This window comes from Heterodontus francisci, chromosome 23 (genome assembly GCF_036365525.1).
Source record: "Heterodontus francisci isolate sHetFra1 chromosome 23, sHetFra1.hap1, whole genome shotgun sequence".
In the NCBI taxonomy this organism is placed as follows: Eukaryota; Metazoa; Chordata; class Chondrichthyes; order Heterodontiformes; family Heterodontidae; genus Heterodontus; species Heterodontus francisci.
This window is the reverse complement of record NC_090393.1, coordinates 3538848-3563303: the sequence shown is the minus strand read 5'-3', so window position 1 is coordinate 3563303 and position 24456 is coordinate 3538848. Positions and strand designations below refer to the sequence as shown.

At 45.8% G+C, this 24456-nt stretch overlaps 1 protein-coding gene across 11 annotated transcripts in view; it reads right to left on the bottom strand.

Moving 5' to 3' along the window:
* LOC137382536 (membrane-associated phosphatidylinositol transfer protein 2) overlaps window positions 1-24456 on the bottom strand; it is a 512884-nt gene that overhangs the window by 84045 nt on the left and 404383 nt on the right. For all 11 annotated transcript variants that reach the window (XR_010977216.1, XM_068054553.1, XM_068054552.1 and 8 more), the window contains one exon: window positions 21768-22121. Coding sequence is in view for 10 of the 11 variants with exons in the window: in XM_068054553.1 (XP_067910654.1) it covers window positions 21768-22121 (354 nt within the window). In the remaining variant the exon portion in view is untranslated. The remainder of the gene's footprint in view (window positions 1-21767; window positions 22122-24456) is intronic.

Below are 24456 nucleotides of genomic sequence, written 5' to 3'. Positions count from 1 at the left end.
ATTAATCAGGGATAGTCAGCACGGCTTTGTCAGGGGGAGATTGTGTCGAACAAATTTGATTGAATTTTTCGAGGCAGTAACCCAATGTGTAGATGAGGGTAAAACAGTTGATGTAGTCTACATGGACTTCAGTAAGGCTTTTGATAAGGTCCCGCATGGGAGATTGGTTAAGAAGGTAAGAGCCCATGGGATCCAAGGTAATTTGGCAAATTGGATCCAAAATTGGCTGAGTGGCAGGAGGCAGAGGGTAATTGTCGAGGGTTGTTTTTGTGAATGGAGGCCTATGACCAGTGGGGTACCGCAAGGATTGGTGCTGGGACCCTTGCTGTTTGTAGTGTACATTAATGATTTAGACATGAATATAGGAGGTATGATCAGTAAGTTCGCAGATGACATGAAAATTGGTGGTGTCGTAAATAGTGAGGAGGAAAGCCTTAGATTACAGGACGATATAGATGGGCTGGTAAGATGGACGGAGCAGTGGCAAATGGAATTTAATCCTGAGAAGTGTGAGGTGATGCACTTTGGGAGGTCTAACAAGGCAAGGGAATATACAATGGATGGAAGGACCCTAGGAAGTACAGAGGGTTAGAGGGACATTGGGGTGCTTGTCCATCGATCACTGAAGGCAACAGCACAGGTAGATAAGGTGGTTAGGAAGGCAACAAAAACAAGAAATGCTGGAATCACTCAGCAGGTCTGGCAGCATCTGTGGAAAGAGAAGCAGAGTTAACGTTTCGGGTCAGTGACTTCTTCGGAAGAAGGGTCACTGACCCGAAACGTTAACTCTGCTTCTCTTTCCACAGATGCTGCCAGACCTGCTGAGTGATTCCAGCATTTCTTGTTTTTGTTTCAGATTTCCAGCATCCGCAGTATTTTGCTTTTATTATTATGGTTAGGAAGGCATATGGGATACTTGCCTTTATTAGCTGAGGTATAGAATATAAGAGCAGGGAGGTTATGATGGAGCTGTATAAAACGCTGGTTAGGCCACAGCTGGAGTACTGTGTACAGTTCTGGGCACCACACTATAGGAAGGATGTGATTGCACTGGAGAGGGTGCAGAGGAGATTCACCAGGATGTTGCCTGGGCTGGAGCATTTCAGTTATGAAGACAGACTGGACAGGCTGGGGGTGTTTTCCTTGGAGCGGAGAAGGCTGAGGGGGGACCTGATTGAAGTATACAAAATTATGAGGGGCATTGATAGGATAGATAGGAAGAAACTTTTTCCCTTAGCGGAGAGGTCAATAACTAGGGGTCATAGATTTAAGGTAAGGGGCAGAAGGTTTAGAGGGGAGTTGAGGAGAAATTTTTCCACCCAGAGGGTGGTTGGAATCTGTAACACACTGCCTGAAGGGATGGTAGAGGCAGGAACACTCACGACATTCAAGAAGTATCCAGATGAGCACTTGAAACGCCATAACAGACAAGGCTATGGGCCAAGTGCAGGGAAATGGGATTAGTTAGGATGGGTGCTCGATGGTCGGCGCAGGCGCGTTGAGCCAAAGGGCCTGTTTCTGTGCTGTAAAAACTCGATGACTATAACTCTATGACTTGAAATCAGAAAACTGTTCTTTAAACAAACATCTGCTTTCTTCTTCTTTGGCTTTCTTGTCTTGAGAGACAATGGATAAGTGCCTGGAGGTGATCAGTGGTTTGAGAAGCAGCGCCTGGAGTGGCTATAAAGGCCAATTATAGAGTGACAGACTCTTCCACAGGTGCTGTAGATAAAATTGCTAATCGGGGCTGTTACACAGTTGGCTCTCTCCTTGCGCTTTTGTCTTTTTTCCTGCCGACTGCTAATTCTCTTCGACTCGCCACTCTTTAGCCCTGCCTTTATGGCTGTCTGCCAGCTCTGGCGATCACTGGCAACTGACTCCTACGACTTGTGGTCAATGTCACAGGACTTCATGTCGCGTTTGCAGACGTCTTTAAAGCGGAGACATGGACGGTCGGTGGGTCTGATACCAGTGGCGAGCTCGCTGTACAATGTGTCCTTCGGGATCCTGCCATCTTCCATGTGGCTCACATGGCAAAGCCATCTCAAGCGCTGCTGGCTTAGTAGGGTGTATATGCTGGGGATGTTGGCCACCTCGAGGACTTCTGCGTTGGAGATACGGTCCTGCCACCTGATGCCAAGGATTCTCCGGAGGCAGCGAAGATGGAATGAATTGAGACTTCGCTCTTGGCTGACATACGTTGTCCAGGTCTCGCTGCCGTAGAGCAAGGTACTGAGGACACAGGCTTGATACACTCGGACTTTTGTGTTCCGTGTCAGTGCGCTATTTTCCCACACTCTCTTGGCCAATCTGGACATAGCAGCGGTCGCCTTTCCCATGCGCTTGTTGATTTCTGCATCGAGAGACAGGTTACTGGTGATAGTTGAACCTAGGTAGGTGAACTCTTGAACCACTTCCAGAGTGTGGTCGCCGATATTGATGGGTGGAGCATTTCCGACGTCCTGTCCCATGATGTTCGTTTTCTTGAGGCTGATGGTTAGGCCAAGTTCATTGTAGGCAGCCTCAATCCTGTCGATGAGTCTCTGCAGACACTCTTCTGTGTGGGATGTTAATGCAGCATCGTCAGAAAAGAGGAGTTCCCTTCCGTACTTTGATCTTTTCTCTTAGACGGGTAAGGTTGAACAACCTGCCATCTGATCTTGCGTGGAGGAAAATTCCTTCTTCTGAAGACTTGAACGCATGTGAGAGCAGCAGGGAGAAGAAGATCCCAAACAGTGTAGGTGCAAGAACACAGCCCTGTTTCACGCCACTCAGAATAGGAAAGGGGTCTGATGAGGTGCCGCTATGCTGAATTGTGCCTTTCATATTGTCATGGAATGAGGTGATGATACTTAGTAGCTTTGGTGGACATCCGATCTATGCTAGTAGTCTGAAGAGACCACGTCTGCTGACGAGGTCAAAGGCTTTGGTGAGATCAATGAAAGCAACGCAGAGGGGCATCTGTTGTTCACGGCATTTCTCCTGTAGCTGGTGAAGGGAGAACAGCATGTCAATGGTGGATCTCTCTGATTGAAAGCCGCACTGTGCCTCAGGGTAAACACGCTCAGCCAGCTTCTGGAGCCTGTTTAAAACGACTCGAGCGAAGACTTTCCCCACTATGCTGAGCAGGGAGATTCCACGGTAGTTGTTGCAGTCACCGCGGTCACCCTTGTTCTTATGGAGGGTGATGATATTGGCGTCGCGCATGTCCTGTAGTACTGCTCCCTCATCCCAGCACAAACAAAGCAGTTCATGGAGTGCTGAAAGTATAGCAGGCTTGGCACTCATGATTATTGCAGGGGTAATGCCGTCCTTCCCAGGGGCTTTTCTACTGGCTAGAGAATCAATGGCACCACTGAGTTCCGATTTTGTAGGCTGTTCGTCCAGCTTATCCATGACTGGCAGAGACTGGGCTGCATTGAGGACAGTCTCAGTGACAACATTTTCCCTGGAGTACGGATCTTGGTAGTGCTCCACTCAGCGGTCCATTTGCTTGCGTTGGTCAGTGATCGTGTCCCCTGATTTAGACTTGAGGGGGGCTCTTCAAAGTGAGATTGAAACCAATCTGCATTCTGCTTCACACGTTTGCCATAGGTGGTCATTGCTGAGTCATAGATGGCGTCTCTGATGTAGACCCACTTGGTCTCTGCATCCCCTGTGGGTGTGTTTTGAAGGGCTTTTTCAAGTGAATTTAGAAACTTATGTAACAGCTGTGGATAAGAAATTCTGTTAGTGTTGATGCGGGCGTGGCCCTTCTGCTTGGAGTGATGCAGCTTCTTTGGTTTGAGTCTAACCTGGCTGCACACCAGGGAGTGGTCGGTGTCGCAGTCCGCACTGTGGAAGCTGCGTGTGATTTGAACGCTGTTTAAAGAGGCTCGCCTTGTGACGATGAGGTCCAGCTGGTGCCAACGACGTGATCTTGGGTGCCTCCATGAAACCTGGTGACAGGGTTAAGTATGAAAGAAGGAGTTGGTGATGCAGAGGTTGTGATAGGTACACAACTCCAGCAGTCTCTGTACATTCTCATTCATCCTTCCAATGCCATAGCGCCCAAGGCAGGAGGGCCATAAGTCATGGTCGGCCCCAACCCTGGCGTTAAAGTCCCCCAGCAGGAACAAATGTTTGGTATTGGGAATGCTACTAATGATATTATGGAGTTCAACAAACCTCAATACATGGAAAAGACTCCCAGGGAGCGTGGAGAAAACTTCTCATTTTGAAAACTGATGATCCAATAGGGGATCTACAGGGTCTGAGGGTTGCCAACTTTCGTTGGACTTACTACTGAAGAGCTAATCACATGATGTTTGTCCACTGTTTGCAAATGTTAGTGTATTTATCTTACTTGCCTCAATACTTTAGCAGTCCTAAGATAATGCAGGATAATTATATCATAGTACATAGGAATTTAAAAAAAAAATAGATGCTCAATTTGAAAATAAATATGTTGCAATCATGTTGTGTGGACAGTTACTGGGCTGAAATTTATATTCCCACCGCTGAAATTGGTGGTGGGTGAAAACAATGGCGGCCCGCACATCATGGAACCACCACAATATTAAGCGCAGCGGCTCATTTAAATAGCCGGGGCAGGTCGCACCACATCCGCCCCCACCTCCCCACCGATGATGCGGGAGTGCCGGCCAGCGGCATGAAGATCGCACTGGGACAGACAGTGGGAACGCAGGTCTCATTAATTCATTGATTTTAATTAAGTTAAATGACGGTCCCGTTGCTGAGCAGCAGGGGGGCTGTCACGAGGCCTCGCCGCCACTGGCAATATCGGGCTGGGCCTTCCCGGTGTCGGGGAGCGTGGTGGCCCTCTCCCGGAGGCATTTTCCAGCCCCCACTGCCACGACCCCTGAAGTCGGGGGGTCTGTAAAATTCAGCCCATTGTGTGTGCCAGATTTTGTGGCGAAGGACAAAATCAATCGCAGGTATGATGGTGGTGGGGTGGGGGTGGTGGTGGGGGGTGGGTGCGGCAAGGGTGGTGGGGAGACTTTGGAACATTGGAACAGTAGTGGGCCATTTAGCCCCTTGGGCCTATTGCAACATTCAAATAGCTCATGGCTGATCTGTACAACTCCATATACCCACCTTGATCCATCTCCCTTGACGCCCTTGCCTAATGAAAATCTGTCAATCACGATTTTGAAAATTTCAATTGACCCCCAGCGTCCACAACTTTTGGGGGTGGGGGAAAGAGTTTCAACCTTTCACGACCCTTTGTGTGAAAAGATACTTCAAAGCCTAGCATGAATTTTAAGGTTGTGCCCCTGCTGTTCTGGAATCCTCCACCACAGGAAATAGTTTCTCTATATCAAACCTATTGAATCCTTTTATCATTTTAAACACCTCAATTAGATCACCCCTCAACCTTCTGAACTCAAGGGATTCTAAGCCAAAATTATGCAACCTGTCCTCATAACATTTTAAGTCTTGGTGATCGAAAAAGAAAGATTTTGAGTAGCTTTTTAAAAGATGGAGATGCCAAGGGGCTTGGGGAAGGAGTTCCATAGATACACTAGCATCAGTAGTTTGGGGAAAAGCAATTTACAAATATAAGGCCAGAAAGCCAAAGGCCCGTACAGCGAGTGAGTGGATGTAAGGCTGGAGGTGGCAGTGGAGATTACATTAGGGTAGGTCATGGAGGGATTTGAAGAATGATGACTTTAACTTTAGTGTGTTGGGAGACTAGGAGTGAGTGCGGGCCAATGAGGACCGGGTGGGATTGTGGATCAATGAGGACCGGGAGTGATTGTGGATCAATGAGGACCGGGAGTGATTGTGGATCAATGAGCACCGGGAGTGAGAGTGGGACAATGAGGACCGGGAGTGATTGTGGATCAATGAGGACCGGGAGTGATTGTGGATCAATGAGGACCGGGAGTGACTGTGGATCAATGAGGACCGGGAGTGAGTGTGGGACAATGAGGACCGGGAGTGATTGTGGATCAATGAGGACCGGGAGTGACTGTGGATCAATGAGGACCGGGAGTGAGTGTGGGACAATGAGGACCGGGAGTGAGTGCGGGACAATGAGGACCGGGAGTGATTGTGGATCAATGAGGACCGGGAGTGATTGTGGATCAATGAGGACCGGGAGTGATTGTGGGTGAATGAGGATCGGGAGTGAGTGTGGGTCAATGAGCACCGGGAGTGAGTGTGGGTCAATGAGGACCGGGAGTGAGTGTGGATCAATGAGGACCGGGTGTGAGTGTGGATCAATGAGGACCGGGAGTGAGTGTGGGTCAATGAGCACTGGGAGTGAGTGTGGGTCAATGAGCACCGGGAGTGAGTGTGGGCCAATGAGGACTGGGAGTGAGTGTGGGCCAATGAGGACCGGGAGTGAGTGTGGGTCAATGAGCACCGGGAATGAGTGTGGGTCAATGAGGACCGGGGGTGAGTGTGGGACAATGAGCACCGGGAGTGAGTGTGGGTCAATGAGCATCGGGAGTGAGTGCGGGTCAATGAGGACCGGTAGTGAGTGTGGATCAATGAGGACCGGGAGTGAGTGTGGATCAATGAGGACCGGTAGTGAGTGTGGGACAATTAGGACCAGGAGTGACTGTGGATCAATGAGGACTGGGAGTGACTGTGGATCAATGAGGACTGGAAGTGAGTGTGGGACAATGAGGACCGGGAGTGAGTGTGGGACAATGAGGACCGGGAGTGAGTGTGGGTCAATGAGGACCGGGAGTGAGTGTGGGTCAATGAGGACTGGGAACAAGTGTAGGTCAATGATTGAGGGAGTGGTTTGGCTTAGTTTTGGACAATTTGAAGTTTATGGAGAATGGGGAACCAGAAAAGGGGATATTAGAGGAAGTCAGCCTACAGATGGCAAAAGCATGGATGATGGAATCAGCAGCATAGGAGCTGAGGTGGGGCCAGAGGCGAGCAATATAGAGCAACTGAAAATACGTGCTTTCGGTGAAGGATAGGTGCAGGGTGAGGCTTGCCTGTAGGTCAAATAGCACGTCTCAGTTTGTACCTTTTGGTTTAGTCTAACCAAGTGGCATGGAAGGGGGTTGGAATCACTGGCAAGGGAGGTCAGCCTTTGTTTCAAATTGCACTCTTTGTATCCTACTGCTTCACTCTATTTAAGGGCCAAGCAATAACACATGTTTCCATCACAAAGCATCACATCAGAGCTCTGGGCATCAACGCAGGAACATGGAAATTAAGGAAGCTAGAGAATCAGGATTGCAGCCAGGGACAATTTTAAACAATTACATGAACTTTTCTTGCTGGAGCATATGCCCCACAGTTGCTCCTGGGGATTGTAGTTTAATTCACCGACACAATTCCCACGATCCAGTGTGGTTATTTAAGAATGGACCTATTTGGTGCCAAGAATTTGGAGGCAAGGATGTTTCAGGCCACACAGGTTGTGCATATAGCAGCTGTTCATAGCAGAGAAGGAGGACAATCGGCCATCGTGCCAGTGCTGGCTCCCTGAAAGGGTTATCCAATTAGTCCCCCTTCCCTGATCTTTCCCCATAGTCCTGTAAACTTTTCCCCTACAAGTATTTATCCAATTCCTTTTTGAAGGTTATTATTGAATCTGCCTCCACCACCCTTTTGGGCAATACATTCCAGATCTCAACAACTCGCTGCATAAGGGATACGGGGAGAAAGCAGGAACAGAGTACTGAGTTTGGATGATCAGCCATGATCATATTGAATGGCAGTGCAGGCTCGAAGGGCCAATTGGCCTACTCCTGCTTCTATTTTTTCTATGTTTCTATTTTCCATGTTTATAAAAAAAAAAATTCTCATCTCCCTTCTGGTTCTTTTGTCAATTAGCTTAAATCTGTGTCCTCTGGTTACCAACCCTCCTGCCCGTGGAAGTAGAAGAAGGGATAGGTAAGTTTATGAGCAGGTTTAATGCTTTTCTTGTAAATTACATATTTTCCATACCTTGTGTTGCAAACCTCCCATTCACTATGTGTTACCAACAATAGCAAAAAAAAATCTAAAAATATTTAAAGCAATTTCATTGGTTTGCCTATGTATTTTCACATTGGCATCTTTTGCTGACTGCTTATTCCATTTTGGATTTTTTCCGATATCTTTAGTCATTTGTTATTGGAAATCTGACTACCTGCTTCTTCTGCCCTCAACTCGTATGTTGCCTACATTTTAATATGCGATTTGTTGCTGTTTTATAAAACATGAGCCAACTGGTTGAAGTGCAATGCAAAAATTAATTGTAGAAAACTGTGATGTCCAACTGTGACAGTCAAACCGTTGCATTAGATACACAACATTACAAAGACTGGCATTATCATTTGATTGGCAGTAAGTTCAAAGTCATCATGATTCAACAACAACAGCCTACATTTACATAACTCCTTTAACGTAGCAAAACGTCTGGTTTTAAGGAGTTTCTTAAAGGAGGAGAGAGAAGTAGAGAGCTGAAAAACAACACCCAGAATAATTTTTCCAAATGCTGACTTGCATACAGCACGGCTTTTTCAAATCCTTCCAGAACTGCAACAGCATTTTGGCAAGAAACAGAAACTGCACAAGTAAAATTACATTTTAGAACAATTGAATAGGATATATAGTAGTTACAGGGAAGCACCAGAAAATCCATCTGGAATTAAGCAGTGCATCATAAATGAGGAAACAGAAACCTTACTGAATAAAATTCATTACATGCTTCAGCATCAATACAGCAATGGACCTCTTTAATATTCAGTGGACGTGGTTTTCAATTATGTGCCACCTTTTTCATTACTCTGGCATTAAGAAAATTACATTCTGTGAAATATTCCTAATCAACAAGTTCATAAAAAGCAAGTCAATATATTGAGCTGTTTACCATGGCCATATTGTCACCAGACTATTACATCAGTTCATTCAGTTTACGAAAAGGTTCAATTTAATGTTCCCATTATATTACTGGCTGATCTTATTACACATTCAATGCAGACCAAGAAGAGATGGGGAGGGAGCAACTTGCTTTTCATCATTACAGTTCTTGACTGAACAGTCCTATCCCTTTGAGAAAGCACAAGGAGGCAGTTTGAATGACAAAGTTAAATCACGCAGCAAAAGACGTCAGCACCACGTTGCTGATAGTTTCCATAAATAAACCGCATCGCAAGTAACAGATGGCATCAACATTACAAATCTACCAAAAGGCTTTCAGCAAAGTCATAGCTCATGCTGACTGAAATCAATCGGGATATTGGCAACCACAGCTCAATGCAGAGTGAAGGATATATATATCTTCAGAAATATACCAAGCTTGATCATACAGACTGTGATACACATTATTTATACTTCTTACTGCAACTATGAAAAAATAAAATTGAAGACAGACGATATACATGGCTGTAAGGCCTGCATTTCTATGTTTGAACAAGAATCTTTTACATATTCATTGTTCATTTTGTGCTGGGTTCTGGTTAAGGGGAGTATGCATCAAACACAGGCAATAGTCAGAACAAAAATCTTTGACAAAGGTAATACACATAGGGGGCAGAATATAGTGAGCTCATCACGAGTCCTGGCGGTGGACCTGGAAGTGGGCGCCGTTCCCACTAGTCAGATGGGTAGTCGGCCCACAGTGATTACGAGGTGCCGAATACATCATCGGATGACTCTGGAGCAGGTGCTGGCGCCATATTTAAAGGTCTGTCAGCCCTGCTTGTGTTGCTGTCTTGCATTCATTTGCTGCTGGCTCTTCACAACCAAGACCCGTGTTGCACTCTGGACCACCACCACCACCCTGCCCCTCCCCACCCAGACCCCGCAGGATGGCAGAGGCAAGACACAGGTCCCACAGTTCAGTGATGCCTCCCTCCAGATTCTCCTCCAGGCTGCAAGGGAAAGGCAGGAGGTCCTCATCCCCAGTGATGGAAAGAAGAGGTCAGCCCGCCTGAACAAGCAAACCTGGATGGATATCGCTGAGGAGGTCGGCAGCTGTGGGGTCACAAGAATCAGGCGCGGGAGTAGACCATGGCCCATCGAGCCTGCTCCGCCATTGAAATCGATCATGGCTGCTCTTATGATTCAACTCCACTTTCCTGCCTGCTCGCCATATCCCTTGATTCCCTGAGACACCAAAAATTTGTCTATCCTAGCCTTAAATGTATACAACGATGGAGCATCAACAACCCTCTGTGGTAGAGAATTCCAAAGATTCACAAACCTTTGAGTGAAGTAATTTCTCCTCATCTCAGTCCTAAATGATCAGCCACCTACCCTGAGTCTGTACCCCTGTGTTTTAGATTATAGTCATAGAGTCGTACAGCATAGAAACAGGCCCTTCGGCCCACCGTGTCCATGCCGACCATAATGCCTATCTATACTAATCCCACCTGCCTGCATTAATTCCATATCCCTCGATTCCCAGACCAGTGGATATAATCTCTCAGTGTCTACCCTATCCAGCCCCTTCAGAATCTTATATGTTTCAATGTGATCACCTCTCACTTTTCTGAACTCCAGAGAATACAGACATGGGTCCAGTTACACAAGAGGGTCAACGACCTCCTTCGGTCTGCCAAAGTGAGCGCTCCATACCTCTCTCCTTTTTAGTGATTGCAAGTGGCTACGCAGGAGGAAGCAGGACATGTACCACAGCGATGACAGAGGGGGTTAGACATCACCTCATCCTGATAAATGCATGGCTGCATCTCAGCCACAGGCCACCTTCTTTCACAGCTCACCCCATTAACTCCCCTGAGAGCGGGAGGGAGCATGAGCTTTATAGGATAGGGATGAGGGGCTGACACTAGCAGAACTGTCATGTTGATCTCTCTGCGAAGTGTGACTATCTCCCTCTTTCCACTTGCAGGACAAGAGGGCCCATAACAGGAGGGAGACATCCTGGACTGGTGGAGGCATCCCAGATCTTCAGCCTCTCTCCACAGCAGAGGAGAGGCATTAGAATTGGGGGACCCAGGAAAGTCGCTCCATATCAAATTGAGAGACTGCAGTCTCCGCGCAAGAGAGTGAGGATTGGCTTCCATCGACATACAATTCACTTCTGGAGACCCTCATCACGTGTGGTTGGCATGACGAGATTTGCACAGACTAACCCTCACATGTTTGTGTTCTCTCCTGCAGGTCGGCGTCCGCAGGAGACTAAACCAGAAGGGGACAACCGTCAACCTCTGAGAAGGAGAAACACTCAGAGGATGTACTTTCCCATGACACTCCTGCACCTTCCATCAGTGCAGATACTTGCTGTAGAATCAGGGTCACAAGAGAGCACCGCACACGTGCCCCAGCTGCTGGCTGAGGCGGAGACATCCGAGGCCTCTGACAGTCACGGACTCTGGGTGGCCAGACCCATGCTGAGCCTCAGGCTGATGACGAGCCTCTGGTGTTGACAGCACAGTGTATGCTGGAGTTGCAGACTGGTGCAGCAACATCTGGCGGAGATACCAGAGGCAATGCGCAGCCATGAGCAAATGATGGAGGAGTCCATCGATGCCATGAGTGTTGCAATGTCTCGGGCATGTGAGCACATGGCTTCCTCCATCGAGAGGTTGGCGACCCTCATGGAGAGCCAGATCCCACATGCCGACCTGCACTACCGCCTCGGCCATGAGCACCACGCAGCAGTGGCAAGGTGAGAGAAGGACAAGGGGCCTGGAGTCTCCTCCAGGTCCTCATCCTTCTCTGGTGAGCAGGGAGGTTCAAGTGAGCCTTGATAGGAAGGAGGAGAGGCTGACCTCCCCTCAGGGTGCTCCGAATGTGGACAGCGGTTCCTCAGCCCCTCCACCAGTGAGCCCAGCTCCTGCAGCCATGACACCAGAGGAGAGTCCTGCACCAGTTCAGGAAACCATCAAGCAGCTGGGGTCCTCCAGGCCTCAGAGGATGGCCGTCGGTCATCACAGGCCAAGGGGCAGCCTGATCAGCAGCCTGCCTCCAGCCCAGATGCTAGCGATGGGTTCACACCTCGTAGATGCACTCATCAACTTAAAAATAGAAAAAAACATCTAGACACACGGGTGTTTGAAATTTGACATGTGCTGCATGATATAAAGTTCCTTTGTTCAACCAATTAACCTTAATTATGTAAAAGTGATTATTCTGCCATGCATTAATTGTGAGCTGCTGACTTCACCCTTCCCCTTTAGTGGAATGCCAATATAGGCTCAGTCCTCATTTGAATATGATCTCTCATGGGCCATAGCGCGTGGTTCAGCTGGGTGCTGGGCACAGAACACAAATAGAAAGGAAGCGACAGACTGCATGCATTGAGGTGAGTCTTTCTTGTTTTTACTCTGGGTGGCCATCAGGGTGACCGGAAGCAGGTAAGTATGAGATTGTCTTTTGCCTCCTTGGCCCGTCGTTCAATCTGCCTGGCCTCCAGTGCAAGAGCTTCAACATCCAGTGCTGCTTGTTTATCTCGCTCCTCCGCATCCTCCTCATTGCAGGAGGAGTGTCGCTCAGTCACCTCATCGTCACGCAAGGCTTGTCCCCGCTATCCAATGCTTCACTGAGGCATCAGATCGACCTAGGCATCAGAATCTCATCTTCTGCAGCCCAATGGCCTGCTCGGGTGGAGCTGTGGCAAATGTTAAACCTCTCCTCCACTGCATTGCAAGGGTTCCTCACAGGCATGAGTAGACAAGTCTTCAATGGGTAGCCCTTGTCCCCACGAATCCATCCATGAAAGTGAGCAGGGAGCCTCAAAAGCTGTGGCACTTGGGATTGTCCAAGTATGTAGGTGTCGTGGCTGCTTCCTGGGAAGCGGGCACACACCTGCAGGAAATGCTTTCGGTGGTCGCAGATCAGGTGAACATTGACGTTCCTTCAAAAAGGGATGGAGACAAAAAACAGAAAACTACAGACCAGTTAGCTGAACATCTGTCAGAGGGAAAATGTTGGAAGCTTTTATTAAAGATGTTATAGCAGGGCACTTAGAAAAATTCAAGGTAATCTGGAAGAGTCAACATGGCTTTATGAAAGGGAAATCATGTTTAACCAATTTATTGGAGTTCTTTGAGGGAGTAACATGTACTATGGATAAAGGGGAACTGGTTGATGTACTGTACTAAGATTTCCAGAATGCATTTGATAAGGTGCCACATCAAAGGTTATTGCAGAAAATAAAAGCTCATGGTGGAGGGGTAACATTTTGGCCTGGATAGAAGATTGGCGAGCTAACAGGATGGGTCATTTTCTGGTTGGCAAGATGCAACGAGTGGTGTGCGCAGGGATCAGCGCTGGGGCCTCACCGTTTTACAATTTATGTAAATGACTTGGATGAAGGGACCAAAGGTATGGTTGCTAAATTTGCTGATGTCACAAAGATAGGTGGGAAAGTGAAGAGGACATACAGGAGGATACAAAGGGATATAGAGAGGTTAAGTGAGTGGGCAAAGATCTGGCAAATGGAGCATATGTGGGAAAATGTGAAATTCTCCATTTTGGCAGGAAGAGTAAAAAAGTATATTATCTAAATGGTGAGAGATTGCAGAGCTCTGAGATGCAGAACGATCTGGGTGTCCTAGTTCATGAACTGCAAAAGGTTAGTGTGCAGGTACAGCGAGTAATTAGGAAAGCTAATAGAATGTTATCAGTTATTGCAAGAATAATTGAATACAAAAGTAGGGAGGTTATGCTACAGTAATACAGGGCATTGGTGAAACCACATCTGGAGTACTGTGTACAGTATTGGTCTCCTTATTTAAGGAAGGATGTAAATACATTGGAAACAGTTCAGAGAGGTTTACCAGACTAATACCTGGAATGGGCGAGTTGTCTTATGAGGAAAGGTTGGATAGGCTAGGCTTGTATCCACTGGAGTTTAGAAGAGTAAGAGGCGACTTGATTAAAACATATAAGATCCTGAGGGGTCTTGACAGGGTGGATGTGGAAAGGATGTTTCCAGTTGTGGGTGAATCTAGAACTAGGGATCACTGTTTAAAATTAAGGGGTCACCCATTTAAGACAGAGACGAGAAGCAATTTTTTCTCTCAGAAGGTCGTGAGTTTTTGGAACTCTCTTTCTCAAAAGGCGGTGGAACATAAGAACAAGGAGCAGGAGTCGGCAATTCAGCCCCTCGAGCCTGCTCCGCCATTCAATACGATCATGGCTGATCTCATCTCGGCCTCAACTCCACTTTCCTGCCCGTTCTCCATAACCCTTCAACACATTTCTAATTAAAAATCTGTCTATCTCCTCCTTAAATTTACCCAATGACCTGGCATCCACTGTACTCTGGGGTAGTGAATTCCACAGACTCTTTGAGAGAAGTAATTTCTCCTCATCTCTGTTTTAAATCTGCTACCCCTTATGCTAAAAATATGAGCTCTTGTTCTAGATTGCCGCACAAGAGGAAACATCCTCTCTATGTCTACTTTGTCAATCCCCTTAATCATCTTATATACCTCAATTAGATCTCCTCTCATTCTTCGAAACTCCAGAGAGTAAAGGCCTAAACTGCTCAATCTCCCTTCATAAGACAAGCCCCCCATCTCTGGAATCAATCCAGTGAACCTCCTCTGAACTGCCTCCAATGCAACTACATCCTCTCTCAAGTAAGGGGACCAGAACTGTACGCAATACTCCTGGTGCGGTCTCACTAATGCCTTGTACAGTTGCAGCAACACTTCCCTATTTTTATACTCAATTTCTTTCGCAATAAATGCCAAAATTCCATTTGCCTTCCTTATCACCTGCTGACCTGCAAATTAGTTTTCTGTGATTCATGCACGAGGACTTCCAGATCCCTCTGCACCGCAGCACTCTGAAGTTTCTCTCCATTTAGATAATAATTTGCCTTTCTATTCTTCTGACCAAAATGGATAACCTCACACTTACCCACATTAAAATCCATCGGCCAAAGTTTGGCCCATTTATCTAATCTATCCATATCCATTTGTAGATTTCTTATTTCTTTATTGCAACTTACTGTCCCACCTATTTTAGTGTCATCTGCAAATTTGGCTATAGTACCTTCTATCCCTGCATCTAAGTCATTTATATAGATTGTAAATAGTTGGGGCCCGAGGACTGAACCCTGTGGAACCCTGCAGTCTTTAAGTACTCTTAAGGCAGAGGTAGATAGATTCTTCATCAGCAAGGAGTGAAAGGTTATTGGGGGTAGGTGGGAATGTGGAGTTGAGGTTACTATCAGATCAGCCATGATCTTATTGAATGGCAGAGCAGACTCAAGGGGCTGAGCTCCGGCTCCTAATTTGTACGTTCGTATGAATGAAAGCTCTTCCAGTTGATGAAGGTGGCTGGCTGGTCCACTGCAACCTTGATGGCCACATACATGTAATCTATCACACCTTGCATCCGGTGAAATCCAGCGATGGCCACGGATCTGATGGCCCTCTCATTCTGACTGTCAGGGTCGGTCTGGTAGTGCATTTAGTGGCCGGTCCTCTTGAACAGGGCATTGGTCAACTCCTTGCTGCTGCTGTCTGGGAGACCCCACACATGTCCACGGTGGATCTTTGCAAGGATCCAGACACATAAAAGTTTAATGTCACTGTGATCTTCAGGGCCACTGACATAGGGTGACCCCGAATCCCATAGGATCAACTCATCCTGCAGCAGGGTGCTTAAGTCGGTGATGACCTCTCTGTAGAGCTGTAGTCTTCACTGACAATGCTGCTTGGTCATTTGGAGGGAGCTGATTCAAGTCCGGTACATTCTTTGGTGCAGGTGGGCCCTTCTTCATATGACCGGCTACTGCTGCTCTCGTCATGGAGCTTCACGGGCAAGTGCAGCTGCCTCTTGGCCCTCCCTCCATCAGAGGCGCTGTATCATGTCAAGGGGGTCCAAAAAGACAGGGTGTGCGAGACCCATGCCAAGTGACCATTGGGCCTACAGAGTGCTATCGATGCAGAGATGATCCTGCCTTTGCTACTTCTCCTGGCAGAATCCTTGATGGTCCTCAGTACCCACCCTTGCTGATAACTGACCCTCTCATCCAGCAGTATTGGGCAACCAAACATCTCATCCAACAGTTTGGTCACCCAATACAGCCACTCAAACTTAAGCTCTCACCTTGCAGACCACCCGAAACCCTGCTTAGCCAGCACGATCACCTGAGATCCTGCTCAGCTGGCACTCCCACCCGAGAGCCCAACACCCCCCCCTTGCAGAGCACACAGCACTGTAGGCCGACAATGGCCTCCGCACCACCAGCATCCCCTATGCAGCGGTGGACATGGCTGCCTACCCATCGTGGCACTGAAGCCTTACCTTGGAGCCACCAGCTTATACCTTCAGATTGAGGGCCGACGACCTTCCACTTAATCCCAAGCCCCCCATTAAATCGCAATGAATTAGATTCTGATGTATTAGAAGTAACTATTCACCAATTTAAACTACAGCCCTTTTGTGTTGAGGTGGTAATGCCGCCTTGGTGCTTTCCTGGTGATGATTAAATCCGGAACCAACATCATGAGACCAAATTTCCAGGCGGACTCTTCCGACGTGATTCTCTGGCCACCCCACGCCATCATCCGCACTCCAAATGGCTGCACTAAATCCAGCCCAAGGAATACATCACGTGAAGATTATTTTGCCCAAATTTCTGAGGCTTTTGAAATGCAGCATGAATGCAAACAGATCAAGGGGGGAGCAGGCCAGGGGTCAGTGTGCAACCTCTCACCTATGAGGAGACCTCTAAAAGGAAAGCACTTGTAGTCTTAAAATTAGTATTTGTGACATGAACGGTTTCTTTTGGCCTTAGAATTATGGCTTGTCTTTTGTTCTCTCAGTTTAACCATTATTTTTCATATCACTGTGTGGATAGAGAATCCTGTGAGAACTGCTGTTATCACATACAAAAATCACCAAAGGGTTCATTTTAAATGTTCTGGAAAGGTACTCTCAAAAACTCCAGCATACCTTTCAAATCAGCAAATAGTGTGCAAGTTAAACATTATTGTGCTGCGATCATTTTGTTTCTGTGTGAATTTCTTGCTGACAGTAAATGTGACTGGTGGTTTACCCTGAACTATATGGCCCAACAACATAGCCTTTTGGGAGAGGCCAAGAGCAAACTATGTAGAACTCCCATGTAAACCAACTCAATTGCATGCTGATCCGTGCACAGTAGTAGGTTTTCAAATGGAATCCCCTCAAGCCATCCTCTGGTGAAACAACTTAAACACATAAACCAGGCTGACCCTCCCAGTGCAGTACTAAGGGAGTGCTGCACTGTTGGAGGTGCCATCTTTCAAATGAGATGTTAAACCAAGGCCTTGTCTGCCCCCCAGGTGTATGTAAATGATCCCATGTTCACTACTTCAAACAGCAGGGGTGTCCTCCCCAGTGTCCTGACCAATATTTATCCCACAGCCAACACTATTAAAAACAGGTGATTTGATCATTATCTCATCGCTGTATGCGGGAACATGATGGGTGCAAACTGGCTGCAACATTTCCTACATTACAACAGTAACTACACGTCAAAAGTATTTCATTGATTGTAAAGCACATTGGGGCATTCTGAGGTCGTGAAAGGCACTATATAAGTACAAGTCTTTCTACTATCTGATTATGTAGAATTACAGGAATGGGAGTGTGATTCTCAGGTCAAGTTAGTCCTTTGCCAGCACCTGCTCTGTGCAAGTGACAGGAAAGTCACCCACAGCAAGGCTCCAACATTTGGCCCTAACGTCAGATGCCAGCTAAATTGTAGCAGGCCACTAGGAATTCTCCACACCTACTCCTTCCAAGCAAACATCATTTAGGAGCAGTACATGGGAAAGGATATGGGGCATCAGTACACGTGGCACTAGGGGACAGAATAGCAGCGCAGCACTGCAGACTGTACACACAAATAAATCTAAATAAAGGCTCAGTACCACCAATATTCCAAACTTACATTTTTATTTAATTACTTCAACAAAAAAAATTCAAATTGGGGGGAGAAAAAACAAATTAAACATTGAACAGAAAGGCTTTTAAAAAAAAACAATTCCAGCATTCGAATTCTATGCTTGCTGCAGAAATGGCAATGGCTGCACAAGTCTCGTCAGGGGAAATAATTCTTTGATGCATCTAAAATGCTCTGGACAATGGCTGTCATGCTGCACTGAGTTCTTGCCCTCTCAAGGCTCAGCTTTAGCTCTTTCATTCACACTGCTGAGCACTACACAATATTCCAATGTCACATGACTCAACAAATTAGGCCTTTCTGGCTAGTTGGTGCTGCATCAAGGAGTTCAGCTTCATATAAGCAGATGCATGCTGAAAGATGGCAGCTGCTAAGCTCTTGTGATGCAGAAGTGAACTGTAACAGAAAGGCAATTCAAAAGATCGATGGAAACCCGTTGCCATGGAATATTTGTTCAGCAATTTAAAATATTTGCACAATGTAACATATGAGGTGAAAAGAAAATAAATTTTCATTGTTAGGGAAAACCCATTCTGTCACTTGGACTAGTTATTCGGTCTCAACTTATGAACATACAAATTAGGAGCAGGAGCAGGCCACTCGGCCCCTCGTGCCTGCTCTGCCATTCAATAAAATCACAGCTGATCTGATTGTAACCTCTACTCCACATTCCCGCCTACCCCCAATAACCTTTCACCCCCTTTCTCATCAAGAATCTATCTCCCTCTGCATTAAAAATATTCAAAAACTCTGCTTCCACCATCTTTTGAGGAAGAGTTCCAAAGACACACAACCTTCTGAGGGAAATAAATTCTTCTCATCTCTGTCTTAAATGGGTGACCCCTTATTTTTAAACAGCGACCCCTGGTTCTAGATTCACCTACAAGGGGAAACATCCTTTCCACATCCACCCTGTCAAGACCCCTCAGGATCTTATATGTTTCAATCAAGTCACCTCTTACTCTTCTAAACTCCAGCGGATACAAGCCTAGCCTGTCCAACCTTTCCTTGTAAGACAAACTGCCCATTCCAGGTATTAGTCTAGTAAACCTTCTTTGAACTGCTCCAATGCATTTAAATCCTTCCTTAAATAAGGAGACCAATACTGTACACAGTACTCCAGATGTGGTCTCACCAATACCCTGTATAGCTGAAGCATAACCTCCCTACTTTTGTATTCAATTCCATTCACAATAAATGATAACATTCTATTAGCTTTCCTAATTACTTGCTGTACCTGCATACTAACCTTTTACAATTCATGCACTAGGACACCCAGATCCTTCTGCATCTCAGAGCTCTGCAATCTCTCACCATTTAGATAAAATGTTTCTTTTTTATTTTTCCTGCCAAAATGAAGAATTTCCCACTTTCCCACATTATGCTCTATTTGCTAGATCTTTGCCCACTCACTTAACCTATCTATTTCCCTTTGTAGCTTTCTTATGTCCTCTTCACAACTTACTTTCCTACCTATCTTTGTGTCATCAGCAAATTTAGCAACCATACCTTCGGTCCCTTTATCTAAGCCATTTGTATAAATTGCAAAAAGTTGAGGTCCCAGCACTTTTCCCTGTGTCACGCCACTCGTTACATCTTGCCAACCAGAAAATGATCCAGTTATGCCTAGTCTCTGTTTCCTGTTAGCTATCCAATCTCTTATCCATGCCAAAATGTTACCCCTACACCATGAGCTTTTATTTTCCACAATATCCTTTGATGTGGCACCTTAGCAAATGCCTTCTGGAAATCTAAATACAGTACATCCACTGGTCCCCCTTTATCCACAGCGCATGTTGCTTCTTCAAAGAACTCCAATAAATTGGTTAAACATGATTTCCTTTTCTTAAAACCATGTTGACTCTGCCTGATTACCTTGAATTTTTCTAACTGCCTTGCTATAACATCTTTAATAGTAGCTTCTAACATTTTCCCTGTGACAGATGTTAAGCTAATTGGCTTGTAGTTTCCTGCTTTCTCTCTCCTTCCCTTTTTGAATAAAGGAGTTGTAGTGGCTATTTTCAATCTAATGAAACCTCCCCAGAATCTAGGGAATTTTGGAAAATCAAAACCAACGCATCAACTATCTCAGCTGGTCTGGCAGCATCTGTGGAGAGAGAAGCAAAGTTACCGTTTCAGGTCTGTGACCTTTCAAAAGAACTGGCAAAGGTTAGAAAAGAATTAGGTTTCAAGCAAGTGAAGGGGAGTGGGGTGGGGGAGAGAACAAAGGGGAAGCCTATCTCACTAGCCACTTCTTTTAAGACTCTAGGATGAAGTCATTAGTACCCAGGGACTTGTTAGCCCGCAGCTCCAACAATTTGCTCAGTACCACTTCCCTGGTGATTGTAATTTTCTTGAGTTCCTCCGTCCCTTCCATTTCCTGATTTACAGCTATTTCTGGGATGTTACTTGCATCCTCTGTGGTGAAGACCGATGCAAAATACCTGTTCAATTCATCTGCCATCTCCTTATTTTCCCTTATTAATTCCCCAGACTCACTTTCTATAGGACCAACGCTCACTTTGTTAACTCTTTTCTTTTTAAAATATCTATAGAAACTCTATCTGTCTTTATATTTCTCACCAGCTTGCTCTCGTACTCTAATTTTTCCTTCCTTATTAATCTTTTAGTCATTCTTTGCTGCTTTTTATATTTTGTCCAATCTTCTGACCTGCCACCCATCTTTGTGCAATTATAGGCTTTTTCTTTAAGTTTGATACTATCTTTAATTTTTTTAGTTAACCACGGATGTTGGGTCCTCCCCTTGGAATTTTTCTTTCTCGTTGGAATGTATCTATTCTGTGTATTCTGAAATATCCCCTTAAATGTCTGCCACTGCATCTCTATTGACCTATCCCTTAACCTACTTTGCCAGTTCACTTTTGCTAGCTCTGCTTTCATGCCCTCATAATTGCCCTTATTTAAGTTTAAAATACTAGTCTTAGACCCACTCTTCTCTAACTCAAACTGAAGGTAAAATTTAATCATATTATGATCGCTACTGCCTTGGGGCACCTTCTCTATGAGGTCATTAATTAATCTTATCTCGTTGCACAACTTTAATGGTGCAAGTTTGACTTGGAGAGCTGAGTCAATATAAATTAGTATCTAAACTAAGGCCAGTGAACTCATCCCCAGATAAAAATGAGGAATACTTCACTTGGGACTCAATGATGGAAACAGAGCGTGGCTGAGGGATTAGGCCACCTGGACTATGTAAGCTTTCCCTTTTCAATATTATACTCATATTTCAAGCTTGAAACTCCACCAAGAAAGAAATACTAAAACTCATCTTGACAGGCATATACAAGTTTATCCAAATAAAGCTATAAAGAAAAAGGTGAGGGATTGGAGGAAGGAAATTATCAAAATTGTCGTTCCAAGCAGTTATTTAGCGACCTCTGTTGGAAAAGCATGTGTGGATGTCTTGTGAAAGGAGGATTAGACTCGGCTGTGATAGTTCATACGCGAAGAACGGTACTTGGATGAGGTGCTAGAGGGGCAACTGCCAGCCATGGAACCTGTACACCAGCAAGAAGTCAATGCTTTTAAGATGGATGGGCAGGGGAAATCAGTGGAGAAAGGACTCAAAATAAAAACAAGGTGAGTAAGAAAGACAGACAGTCTTGCATTTATATAGGGTTTCATGACCTCTGGATGTCGCAAAGCATTTTACAATCAGAGGTATGTTTGAAGTGTAGTCCATGTTGTAAACTGGGAAACACGGCAGACAACTTGTGCACAGCAAATTCCCACAAACTGCAATGTTTTAATCTTCTTTTAACAAATTATGTTGGATTGAGAGATAAATATTAGTCAGAATTACCCTGTATATAATAATAAAAAGACAGAATGAGGGGAGAAAATGGATTTGGTATTTTTGTTTTAAATCTACTCTTGAGAAAGCAGTAAGCAATGAGTTCCCAGACCCTACCTCCTCTTTTTGATGAGCGTGATGATTTCGATGATGTAGACCACTGTTTAGTCAGCATTCTTTCTGCTAATGAGCCACTATAGTCCTTGAGGGTGGCACTGTCGGATTCTGCACCGAGATTGATGATGGAGTTGTTGGCGTCTTGTTCTCTCTCGCTGGAGGTTTGACTCGCACTGGCTCGTTCGGCTTCACTGTCATTTAAGTTGAACTGTGCCATGAACTGGGCCATTTTCTGGGCCAGCATGAGCTGCGTTTCCCGCTCCAGTCGCCGGATATCTTCCATGCTTAGACCGTACCATTCATCCTGCCAGCACCATGCCTGTCGGTGAGCTCTCAGCATAACTTTCCTTAAACCTGCAAAGCACAGAAACAGTCTTAAACCAATCAGATGCATGAATCTAGATGAGTTTGAACAGACGTAAGCCATGATTCCAAAACAAAAGGAAGATTGGATTAAAGAAACACAAGATAATACAATAGGAAAATATTCCGCAGGTTGAAGGTTGTGATCCAAACACTCCATTTAGACACAAGACAAGTCGTTGACTAAAAAAAGGATCTCGCAAATGGAGGTGGAAGTGTTACGATAATTTCTAGTACTGACTTAACTACAATCTTCAGACAGCTCACAATTTATTTCCTCCTAAACAAGGAAAAAGATGATTCAATTATTCGTCAAGAGCATGTTTCAGCTAATAGGTAGTTAGGGAGGTAAGCAGTTGCCACACATTTAATTGATGAAACCATCACCGTATGAGGTTCGTGCTGGGAAGGTGGCTGGGAAGCAGTCATGCACCTGGTCATTTGTGCTGAGCACCACACAAACCCATACACCATACCAACCCCCCCAACACATACACACACACACACACCATACCAACCCCCCAACACACACAGACACACAATACCAACCCCCAACACACACACACACACAATGCCAGCCCCCCCAACACACACACACAGTAACACCCCCCCGCCATACAATTGTCTACCCCAAAGGGCTGTGAAAGCTCAGTCACTGAGTACGCTTAAAGCAGAGATTGACAGATTTCTAAATACAAAAGACATAAAGGGGATATGAGGATAGTGTGGGAAAAAGGCATTGAAGCGGAAGATCAGCCATGATCGTATTGAATGGCAGAGCAGGCTCGATTGGCTGAAAGGCCTACTCCTGCTCCTATGTTCCTACCTTACCACCCACCCCTCTCAACACACACGCACGCACATGCCGCATACACACACACACACACCACCCCTCCAACACACACACACACCCATACACCTTACCTGCCCCCCACAACACACAAACACACAGTCCATGTAGAAATACAGCAAGACCTGGACAATATCCAGGCTTGGGCTGATAAGTGGCAAGTAACATTTGCGCCACACAGGTGCCAGGCAATGACCATCTCAAACAAGAGAGAATCTAACCATCTCCCTGTGACATTCAATGGCATTACCATCGCTGAATCCCCCACAATCAAAATCCTGGGGGTTACCAATGACCAGAAACTGAACTGGAGTAGCCATATAAATACCGTGGCTACAAGAGCAGGTCAGAGGCTAGGAATCCTGCGGCGAGTAACTCACCTCCTGACTCCCCAAAACCTGTCCACCATCTACAAGGCACAAGTCAGCAGTGTGATGGAATACTCTCCACTTGCCTGAATGGGTGCAGCTCCAACAACACTCAAGAAGCTTGACACCATCCAGGACAAAGCAACCCACTTGATCAGCACCCCATCCACAAACATTCACTCCCTCCACCACCAACGCACGGCGGCAGCAGTGTGTGTACCATCTACAAGATGCACAAGCCAAAGTGGACTGGGAGCAACTACCTGTAGCAAAGTCTACATCAGACCAGTGGGAGTCACTCAAAAAGGAAATAGTGAGAATTCAGGGTCAACGTTTCCCGTAAAGGTAAAGGTTAGGACCAACAAGTCCAGGGAACCCTGGATGTCAAGGGATATAGAAGATTGGATAAGGAAAAATAAGGATGCTTATGGCAGATTCAGAGGGCTGAAAACAGCGGAGGCCCTAGAAGAGTATAGGAAGTGTAGGGGGGGGGGTACTTGAAAAAATAATTAGGAGAACGAAGAGGAGGCATTAAAGAACACTGGTGGACAAGATAAAGGAAAATCCCAAGGTGTTTTATAAGTATATTAAGGGCAAGAGGATAACCAGGAAAAGAGTAGGGCCCATTATGGACCAAAGTGACAATCTGTGCGTGGAGCTGGAGGATGTGGGTGAGGTTCTGAATGATTATTTTTCATCTGTGTTCAGTATGGAGGAGGACGATACAGGTGTAGAGATCAGTGAGGGGAATTGTGATATACTTGAACAAATTAGCATCAAAAGGGAGGAGGTATTGGCGGTTTTAGCGGGCTTAAAAGTGGATAAATCCTCAGACACAGATGAGATGTATCCCAGGTTGCTATGTGAGGCAAGGGAAGAGATTGCAGGGGCTCTGACACAAATTTTCAAATTCTCTCTGGCCACAGGAGAGGTGCCAGAGGACTGGAGGACAGTGAATGTGGTACCATTATTCAAGAAGGATAGTGGGAATAAACCAGGTAATTACAGGCTGGTGAGTCTACCATCAGTGGTAGGGAAACTATTGGAAAAAATTCTGAGGAACAGGATTAATCTCCACTTGGCAAGGCAGGGATTAATCAGGGATAGT